This window comes from Apis cerana, linkage group LG1 (genome assembly GCF_029169275.1).
Source record: "Apis cerana isolate GH-2021 linkage group LG1, AcerK_1.0, whole genome shotgun sequence".
NCBI lineage: Eukaryota > Metazoa > Arthropoda > Insecta > Hymenoptera > Apidae > Apis > Apis cerana.
This window is the reverse complement of record NC_083852.1, coordinates 10,205,746-10,216,181: the sequence shown is the minus strand read 5'-3', so window position 1 is coordinate 10,216,181 and position 10,436 is coordinate 10,205,746. Positions and strand designations below refer to the sequence as shown.

Below are 10,436 nucleotides of genomic sequence, written 5' to 3'. Positions count from 1 at the left end.
GTTGTACTTTTCATAAATACAAATTGTGATAGAAAATGCAGTTATGGAAAATGCATTTATTTCACTTTTAAAATTTATAATTATTAAATAAAATAATTTATTTAATTAACTTTAATTAATAACTTTCAAATTTAAAATAGTAGAAATTAAATATTTATGTATTTTGAATTGAATTATTATAAAATTTTCATATACAAATTTTAAATTATTTAAAAAGATTTAAGTTTTTATATATTTACATATATGTATACATTACTTAAATATTAAAATCGTTTCTTTTTAAATTTTAATAAAATGTTGTATTTTATATATAAATATTTTCGATTAATTATATTAGGAAGATATTCTGTGAACGAGACATTATTTAACACTTTATATCATTAAGGACGCGACAAATAGTGTCCGTTCAGTATATTCAAGAATTTCTTTAAAAACGTGTTAGTGAGATATGTGATATGTCAAGCGGTGACGTTGAAGAACCGTCAAAGGAAATAGAACATTTTGTCGATGCGGTAGATCGCCGTCTCGATCATTATTTCTTTTTACTTTCTTGAGACTCTGGGTCTCATCGTGACGGTGAACTACCGTATATTTTGACAATTTTAGAATATAGTAAAGGTTAGGTACAAATTAAAGCAATACAATGGCTTCAGGTACAATATTGCAGGTGTGCCATTTAAATATATTATTTTATATATTATTTTTATTTCATGATTATAATAGCAACTATAATTATAAATATAAATATATTTGATATTTCATAGAAAGCTATTGATCTGGTTACTAGAGCTACTGAAGAAGATCGTAACAAAAATTATGAGGAAGCACTTAGATTATATGAACATGCTGTTGAATATTTCCTACATTCTATTAAATGTATGAGTATTATCAGGGTTTTTTTAGAATATATATTTCTTTTATAATAATTTTATTACAAAAATCATATTTAAGTTTAAGTTTTATTTTTTTAGATGAAGCACAAGGTGACAGAGCTAAAGAAAGTATAAGAGCAAAATGTACACAATATTTGGAAAGAGCTGAAAAATTAAAAGCATATTTGAAGAAAAGTAAAAAAAAACCTGTAAAAGCAGGTGAAGATAATTCTAAAACTGAGGACAAAAAAAGCGATAGTGGAGATAGTGATACAGATAGTGATCCTGAAAAAAAGAAACTTCAAAGTAAATTAGAAGGTGCAATAATTATTGAAAAACCAGATGTTAAATGGAATGATGTTGCTGGTCTTGATGGAGCTAAGGAAGCTTTAAAAGAAGCTGTTATTTTACCAATACGTTTTCCACATCTTTTTACTGGAAAGCGAATACCATGGAAGGGTATCTTATTATTTGGGGTAACTTTCAAATATAAAGCTTCAGTAATTTTTTTTTAAATATTTTTTAAAATTTTAAAATATTTTCAGCCACCAGGTACCGGTAAATCTTATTTAGCAAAAGCAGTTGCAACAGAAGCCAATAATTCAACATTTTTTTCTGTGTCATCCTCAGACCTGGTAAGCAAATGGCTTGGAGAATCTGAAAAACTTGTCAAAAATTTATTTGAATTAGCTCGTCAACATAAGCCTAGTATCATATTTATTGATGAAGTTGATTCACTTTGCTCATCACGTTCTGACAATGAATCAGAATCTGCAAGAAGAATAAAAACTGAATTTTTAGTACAGATGCAAGGCAAGAAAAATATTTATTATATAATAATTTCTTTATATAATGTTATATGTAATATGACAGTAAAATTATAATGTATTAGGTGTTGGATCGGATAATGATGGTATATTAGTATTAGGAGCTACTAATATACCATGGGTATTAGATTCTGCTATTAGAAGAAGATTTGAGAAGAGGATTTACATTCCTTTACCAGATGAACAAGCTCGTGCTATAATGTTCAAAATTCATTTGGGAAGTACTTCTCACTGTTTGACAGAAGAAGATTTTAAAAAATTAGCTGCTGCTACTGATGGTTATTCTGGAGCTGATATAAGTATTATTGTGCGAGATGCTCTTATGCAGCCAGTTAGACAAGTTCAAACTGCAACACATTTTAAACGTGTAAGAGGACCATCACCAAAAGATCCTTCTATCATTGTGGATGATTTATTGACACCATGTTCACCAGGAGATCCAGCTGCTATTGAAATGAATTGGATGGAAGTAGAAGGTGATAAATTATATGAGCCACCTGTAACTATGGTAAGTTTTTTTTTTCATTTTTAATTAAATTTATTTATCATATTTTTTAATAATTTTATTTATCATATTACAATATATCATATCATCTCATATAATTTTTTTTTATATTTAGAAAGATATGTTGAAATCATTAGCGACTACCCGTCCTACAGTAAATGAAGAAGATATGACTAAATTAGAAAAATTTAAAGAAGATTTTGGTCAAGAGGGTTGATATTCAAATTTTTTTAAAAAAGTTATATACTTCCAAAAATATCTTTCGGTTATGTACGCACTTGCCTCATGTCTTGTTTAATTACCGATATTGCTATATGTAATATTTATGTAAAGAAACTTTAACTCAGGTTTTTATTTTTACATTTTTTTCTCCTTCGATAATCAGTATCATAATAATATCAACATTACATGCTTGATGTTTATTTATAAACATTATTTTTCAGAGCTAATATAAAGATTACAGAATGAACAATATATATTTTCTAATGGAAATTTGTTAAATTTTAGTCTGCAATGAAACAATAGACTATTTTTTATTCAAAAATGTAAAAAAGTTGAAATGCTGCAAATCATAACACTATATAACGAATTCTGTGCGTTTTTAACTTATATAATTATTGCTATACTTGTACCTAACAAATTAATTGTATAATATGTAGGATTAATAAGTATTTCTAAACTATGTTTATGATTGTAGATTAGAAATTTATTTGTATGTTTTATAATTTTTATCTTGCTTAGACATTATCTACAACATCATTCATTTTCTTTAATAAAAATAATAGCTAATCGATTTAAATAATTCATTAAATTAAATAAATGCGATTATATATGTAGTATGTGATATATGTATGTATTTCAAATAAGTAAACTATTCTTTTCATGTAAATTGTTTTTATTGTTAATTAAATAAATAACAAGCTGTACACGATAGAAGATTAATTTTTTTAATTTCTTTAAAATACTTAGAAATAATGGAAATTGTAAAAGATCTTATAAATGTAACGAGAAATTTCTCTATAAATTTACGGAGGGCAGTGTCTTAAAAATTCAGAGTTCATATAAACTACCGTTATTGTAATATCATCACGAAATATTCGTACTACTTCTCTTGGTAACGTTAATAATTGTGATAACTTAATATGATCTATACCATATTCCGTTCCACCGAGTGCGTTTCGTAATAAATGCGTCGCTGCATTATTATCGAGAGGTTTCTTTTTTAATCCCTCTTTACGTTGCAATAACATTTTATGTATTTCTGATAATTTCATATTTTTACGAGGTAATTTTAATGGATTTAATGTTACTTTTCCACTCATATGTTCACCTACTAAACGTACAGCTTGTAAGGGTGACATTAAATCCCACAAACCATCACTGGCTATTATAAGAAATTTATCTCTAGGTGTTAATCTATGATATTTAACTTCTGGTTTCGCTGTTAAATATGGAGGGGTATGATAATTTGGTGGAATCACTGCTTCGCCAAAATATGGTACCACTACTTCTTTTAAAATCTTTTTACTCCATTTGTAGCGAAAATCACCCAAAGAACGAAGAGGCGCTAATTGTCCAAGAAGTCTTTCCATTTTAATTACAGTTGATTTTTCATTAGATGGATGTTCTGATAAAATTCTTTCGACTTCTGCTCGATTGTCAGTATTGTGTTCAACGGTCATTAATTTTGCAGTCCAAACATCATTTTCTATGTAATTAATATAATATAATAATTAATATAATAGTAAAATAATAGTAATGATAACAAAAATGTTATTTTTGATAAATTTGATATCTATAAACAATTTAACATCTATAATCTGTACCAGAAAGTATACCAAGTACTGCTTGGCAATCTCCTACTCCAGTGACATGAAGATGTGGACCATCTATGTGTGCAACAACTGCTACAGCACCAGACATTGCAACATCAAGAGTTATAGCATTATTACTTTTACCTAAATTTAAAAGTGCTTCATTTGACAAATCATTATCTAATCTGAGAAATGCTTTCTCTAAAGCTGTTTCCATTTGAAATTCTTTTGTACATTCCATTTCGACTAAATCTTTTACAAAAGTTAAAAAACTTGTTTGATAAAGTTCTTTAATTTCAGAAATAAATTCCACTTTGTCATTGAATGTTTGAAGAAGTTCTATTTTATTGTTGGAATTAATCGTGCTAAGATATTGTTTTAATAATTTTGTGGGTAATAAACATGCTGATATATAATGAAAAAGTCTTTTTGAAATAATTTGTGCACATGTACCTCCTCCATGACCATCAAACACACCTAATAATATTCCTAAAATAAATTTATATTATTATTACATATAAAATAAGATTTATATTTTTAATATTTTTAATAGAACTAAGAAAATATAAAAATGTATTGAATATTTTATACATTATGTTTTCAATTTTTTTAATATAATATTTATACCTTTTGTAAATAAACATTGAGCTTCTGATCGAGTATCTTCTATAGGATTATTGGATGCTAATTGATTTGAATCATAATACTTTACAGAGTTCTGTTCATTAAATTCTTTGGTATATTCATTAGCTTGTAAGACTGCTGTAACCTAGAATATAATTGCTGATAAATTTGATAAAATTAAAAAAATTAATTTAGTAAAATTATATTACCTCCTGTGGCGTAAGCCGTGGCAATGCCATATACAATCTTTGAGCACATTTGTTGCTACTCCATTCATTTTGCCTAGTACATACATTACTAATAATTTTAATTAAATTATTGCTAACGTTTTGTAAAACCATTCTATTTCTACAATTTTGCAGTATATTTATATTAGCACGTTTTCGTGCTTTTACTTTTACAACACATTTTGTTTGTTATAGGTTATGTTAGGCATCTATCTTTTTCAATGCTTTCTAAGAATAATTGTATCATAGCGTCATGTGTAATATACATGTATGCATTTACATGATTTTACAGTAATAATATTACTGTAGTTAATAAAATTATATATATATATTTTATTATGCTAATTTTAATAACAAAATATATTTAATTAATAACCATAATATGTATAAAATTAATGATATTTAAAATCTATATGCTTAAATGGGTTATAATTCTATCATCTTTTGAATTATAAATTGCATTAAAATGTAAAACATAATTGCTTTTTTAATAATTATAAGATCATAATAATTTGTATTAATATTTTTGCTTATAATATATTTCATCTTGATGAAAATAAAAATATAAATTGAATTTAATTATCTATTAATATTATATAAAATATCTAAAAAAAAATAATTTTTCTTATTCTTTTTGTATACAATTTATTTAAATTAAAACAACTTTTATCATTCCAACAAGAAAGGATATAATAAACAAAATAATCAAAGATAATTTTAAGAATATATGAAACCAATCAATATAAAAAAATTTTTATTTGAAATGATTCCAAATTTTATTGAAAATATTGTGACAAAAAATTTGACATGTAATTAGAGAAATCATGAATCTGAATATAATATAATAATAGATAAAAATAATATGCAAATATACATTTTATATATTATAATAAGATATATTATTTTATTATAATTTTATATTATAATATAAATATATATTAATTTTTAATTATATTAAAATTAAATTTTTTCTATAAAAATTCCCTAGAATATTACTATATTATATAAGAATTAATAGTGCCAAAACTGTTTCTGAAGACAATTCAGGATACAGAAATTTAAATTTGAAAACTTAGTTTATTCTTAACGGTCAATGATAGATGTTTGTATTTAAATGAATAGATTCTGCTATGGTGTTTAATAAGAAGGATTTGGCTAAAGCATTTTCGCCAAGTAAGGTTAAAAAATTCACAAAGAAACGACTTTCAAGCAATGGAACGAAACCAAGTACAAGTGAAAGTACAATTTTATCGGCACAATCTGACTCTGCCTCGCAGACGAGTATTAAGGTAATTGTAAGAGTACGACCACAAAATGAACATGAGCTTCAAGGCAATTGTAGGACCGTTATAAAAATTGTTGATGATAAAATGCTTATTTTTGATCCTAAAGAAGAGGAAAATCCATTCTTTTATCATGGCGTTGCTCAAAAAGGTCGTGATTTAAATAAGAAACAAAATAAAGAATTACAATTCATTTTTGACAAAATATTTGATATGACATCAAATAATATTGATGTATTTGAAGGAAGTACTAAAGATTTAATTTGTAGTCTTTTGGATGGTTATAATTGTTCTGTATTTGCATATGGAGCAACTGGTGCTGGAAAAACTCATACTATGCTTGGTTGTAACGAAGATCCTGGTATCACGTATAGAACAGTAGCAGAATTATTTTCTCAAATAGAAAAGCAAGGTGAACATCGTGAATTTAATTTAGGTGTAACGTATTTAGAGGTTTATAATGAAAATGTACAAGATCTTTTACATAAATCTGGACCTTTGCACTTAAGAGATGATGGTAGATGTGGAATAATTGTTGCTGGTCTTAAAATAATTGCTATTCAGAGTGCTGAAGAATTATTGACACTTTTAGCAAAAGGAAACAAAAATCGTACTCAACATCCTACTGATGCAAATGAGGAAAGTAGTAGAAGTCATGCTGTTTTCCAAGTTTATATTAATATTACTAATAAATTAGATGGTCAAGTAAGACAAGTTAAATTGTCTATGATTGATTTAGCTGGATCTGAAAGAGCTTCTGCTACAGGTTGTAAAGGAGCAAGATTTAAAGAAGGTGCAAATATTAATAAATCTTTATTGGCTCTAGGCAATTGTATTAATAAATTAGCGGATGGTGCAAAACATATAACATACAGAGATTCTAAATTGACTCGTCTTTTAAAAGATTCATTAGGTGGAAATTGTCAAACAGTTATGATAGCTAACATTTCACCTTCTAACTTTAGTTATGAAGACACATATAATACATTAAGATATGCAAATCGAGCAAAGAAGATCAAGAGTCATATAAAGAAAAATATTATATCTTGTGAAATGCATGTAACTGCATATAAAACCATGGTTGAAGAACAAAAAAAAGAGATAAATTATCTAAAACAAAAGTTATTAGCACTTGAAAATGGATCTTTACATGTATTAACAGATTGTAAAAATGATAATGTTAGTAAAGAAATGGATAAAAATGCATTAACTATGACCAATGAATTGATTGAATTACTTCAAAAGAAAAAAGTTCTGAATGAAAAAATTCTTTCATTGGAAAGTGCAGATAAGATATTATGTTGTAGAATTCAATATAAAAAAGCAGCAGATGAAAGATTGCATAATCTAACAGCAGCTGTTGATACTTTAACACTTGAAGAACAAAATGCAAGTGGCAAATCAAGAGTTAATAAATCATTACATTATTTTGAACGACAAAGAGATTCCTTAAAAATACAGATGAAAGCAGCATGGGAAGAATTATGTTTAATAGAAACAGAAATACAAAAATTGGATGCAGAAGTAAAATTAAATAGACATGAAAAATTAGAAAACATGATTGCATTACAAATTTCTGAAATAGAAAAATCTAGATTACAGCAACAATATGAACATGCAAAGAAAGTAAGTAATCTTCAACAATGTGAAATAGAATCTCATTATTCAATGATTAAAATGATGAGTACAACATTACAAAATTATTATGATTTGATGAGAGGATATGGAACAATGACAGATACAATGAAAGAAGAATTTAAACAATTGATTAAGTTATTGGAAGGAGTAAGAAATATCAAATGGTCAGATATGGAAATAGTTAATCATGAAGAACGATTTTATAGTTTGACATGTCTTAGTGTAATACATTTAATGGATCCTCTTAATAATGAGATGCCTATATATACATTACATCCTTTAGACGAGCAGAATAAAGATAGTTATATCATTAAAGATACATTAAATACAACTTTTGATGCTTCATCTGTAGAAAAAGACAAAGTATTGGATGATATAAATGCTATATTACAAGAAAATTCAAATTTGAATTATGATAAAGCAACAAAAGATAATATAGAAGAATATAATAAAAATATACAATGTAATAAACAAGAACAGACTAAGAAGCGTATTCTTTCAGAAAAAAATAATATAAATACAAAAAGGACTCCTACTAAACAAGCAAGAAATATATCACCAAAAAGTAAAGATACTAAAATTTCTTTAATAGGAAATAAAGAAAGTAAAAAACATATTCAAAAATCACATGTTACAATGAGTGCCAAAAGCATAGCTATATTAAATAAATTAAAAGCAGATAAATTGAGAAAAGAAAATATTGATTTAAATGTATCAGATGGAATATTAAAAGTAGTAAGAGAAAAAGAAAGGAGAGGATTAATGACTACACATCCTTATCAAAAGTTAAATGGAAAACAAAAGTAAGTATAAAATTAAACAAATAATAATGCAATTGTTAGTATTGTTTAACAAAAATTAAAAAATAATTTGTATCAATATTGTTTAATTAGCAATAATCTAGAATTTATAATAGAATTTAAAAATTGTTAAAATAGATTTTTAAAATTATATTTATATTTTAAAAATATTTTATTATGATATTTTAAAAAATTAATATTTTGTTGATATAATTTTCATTTATATTTACAAGTAATCTTTTAATATTTTTAATATGAAATGAATTAAAAATTATGTTATATTGTTACAGATGTATTTCAGCTTTATCTTCATCAAGAGTTCCACGGTAGCAACAATATAAAAAATAATTTAATGATAAAAGAAATGTGTATACTTATTAACATAATTAAAATTATTTTATCTATTAACATATAAATATAAAAAATTTTTAGTCTAAAACAATGTTATATCATATTTGTATAAAAATAATTTTGTAATAAGAAAGATAATCACAAAATATTTAAGATTATGCTATTTAAACAAAGTTATAAAAATACAAATATATCTCTTAATAATGTATTTCTTGACTAAAAATATTTGTAATTCATATTATTTTTCAATAATATTTTTATCAATTGTATAAAGATTGAATTCAAGATAAAAATGAAAAAAAAGAGAATAAGATTAATTTAAATTTATTTGAAATTATTAATTAATTTCTAATACTTTTTTTATATTATAATGTAATAATTAAAAAGATCTATAAACAAAAAATTGATTTAAAAAATATTATTACTAAATATAAATGTAAAATTACATTGATAAATACTATAAATGAAAATTATTTTTTGGTTTTTAATATATGTTAGAATTGAAATTATATATCTTTTATATTTAAATTTTTTATTATTTCTTTAATTTATTAATTTAATTTAAGATATAAGAAAAAAATAGAAAAGTAATTTTTTTTTAATTTTTGGAAATAAATTATTAAAATAAGTTATAATATTAATGAATATATTTTTTTTATTTGTTATGTAATGTAATCATAAATCATTTAATGAATCCAATAAGTACTAAAAAAAATTTGATTCAAATTCGTATTAGATAATTAATTATCAAAAAAAAAAAAATACAATGAACATGTAATGAATATAATAACAAAAAAAATGACTAAGTAAAAAAAAGATTGGAATTAATGGATGAAAAATGAAAATTTAATAACGAATATTAATGATATTACAATCTAACAAAATATTTTTATATTAGATAATTTATAGATACATAATAGTTCGTAAATTTGTGCAAGTTTGCCGAAGAGATTTATATATAAATTTTGACATTAAATTTTACACTATGAGAATAGTAGAGGAATTACGAACAAATTTGATAACACCATTTGTCCACTAATTCATAGTGAATAATAAAAATACATATAAATATAGTATTATATCATTATCGGATAGATCATGTCAAGTTTATTAAATTTCATTAATTTATTTCTCTTCTACTATTTTTAATATAGAATTTGATATCAATTTTTATTAAAGATACCAGATATAAATTTCAAATCCGTGGAATCATTCTAATTGCGAGTAATTGAAAGAGAATAACATAATGTTACGCCATCTATTAAAACATATATGTTAAAATGCAATTTTCATACGATAATAAATTATAATTTTTTTCGTTATAATTATAATTTCATTTGATATCGTAACATTGTTATATTATCACAATAAATGATTTTTATCGCATGAAAACATTTAATATATGCATAGGCAACATAACAAAATATTTTGTCTCTGATTAGTTTTTTTTTCTTTCATTACTTATAATTCAAAAAATTAAACTATCTAATAATAA

General features: G+C 24.0%; 3 protein-coding genes across 3 annotated transcripts; 2 read left to right on the top strand and 1 right to left on the bottom strand.

The window, feature by feature from the left end:
• The first annotated feature begins 37 nt into the window (after window positions 1-37).
• LOC107997603 (vacuolar protein sorting-associated protein 4) lies at window positions 38-3,137 on the top strand. The gene is made up of 6 exons (XM_017056318.2): window positions 38-667; window positions 765-876; window positions 972-1,348; window positions 1,418-1,685; window positions 1,765-2,207; window positions 2,320-3,137. Exons 1-6 carry the CDS (start codon window positions 644-646, stop codon window positions 2,419-2,421), a joined length of 1,326 nt encoding a protein of 441 aa, XP_016911807.1. The 5' UTR covers window positions 38-643; the 3' UTR covers window positions 2,422-3,137.
• Window positions 3,082-5,627, bottom strand: LOC107997600 (pyruvate dehydrogenase [acetyl-transferring]-phosphatase 1, mitochondrial). Its single transcript, XM_017056302.3, has 4 exons — window positions 4,852-5,627; window positions 4,646-4,787; window positions 4,031-4,507; window positions 3,082-3,912 (listed from the first exon to the last, which is right to left on the bottom strand). Exons 1-4 carry the CDS (start codon window positions 4,981-4,983, stop codon window positions 3,230-3,232), a joined length of 1,434 nt encoding a protein of 477 aa, XP_016911791.2. The 5' UTR covers window positions 4,984-5,627; the 3' UTR covers window positions 3,082-3,229.
• A 228-nt stretch (window positions 5,628-5,855) lies between these two features.
• LOC107997406 (kinesin-like protein KIF18A) lies at window positions 5,856-10,266 on the top strand. Its single transcript, XM_017055989.3, has 2 exons — window positions 5,856-8,593; window positions 8,881-10,266. The coding sequence occupies exons 1-2, from the start codon at window positions 6,000-6,002 to the stop codon at window positions 8,918-8,920; spliced, it is 2,634 nt and encodes an 877-aa protein (XP_016911478.1). The 5' UTR covers window positions 5,856-5,999; the 3' UTR covers window positions 8,921-10,266.
• Window positions 10,267-10,436: the final 170 nt, after the last annotated feature.

Excerpts from the sequence above, each read along its gene's own strand:
- LOC107997603 (XM_017056318.2), top strand. The coding sequence starts at position 644 with ATGGCTTCAGGTACAATATTGCAG. Across the intron at positions 668-764 it reads CTTCAGGTACAATATTGCAG|AAAGCTATTGATCTGGTTAC; the intron begins GTGTGCCATTTA and ends GATATTTCATAG. Across the intron at positions 1,686-1,764 it reads ATTTTTAGTACAGATGCAAG|GTGTTGGATCGGATAATGAT; the intron begins GCAAGAAAAATA and ends ATAATGTATTAG.
- LOC107997600 (XM_017056302.3), bottom strand. The coding sequence starts at position 4,983 with ATGGTTTTACAAAACGTTAGCAATAATTTAATTAAAATTATTAGTAAT. Across the intron at positions 4,788-4,851 it reads CACGGCTTACGCCACAGGAG|GTTACAGCAGTCTTACAAGC; the intron begins GTAATATAATTT and ends ATTATATTCTAG. Across the intron at positions 3,913-4,030 it reads AGTACTTGGTATACTTTCTG|AAAATGATGTTTGGACTGCA; the intron begins GTACAGATTATA and ends TTAATTACATAG.
- LOC107997406 (XM_017055989.3), top strand. The coding sequence starts at position 6,000 with ATGGTGTTTAATAAGAAGGATTTGGCTAAAGCATTTTCGCCAAGTAAG. Across the intron at positions 8,594-8,880 it reads AAGTTAAATGGAAAACAAAA|ATGTATTTCAGCTTTATCTT; the intron begins GTAAGTATAAAA and ends ATATTGTTACAG.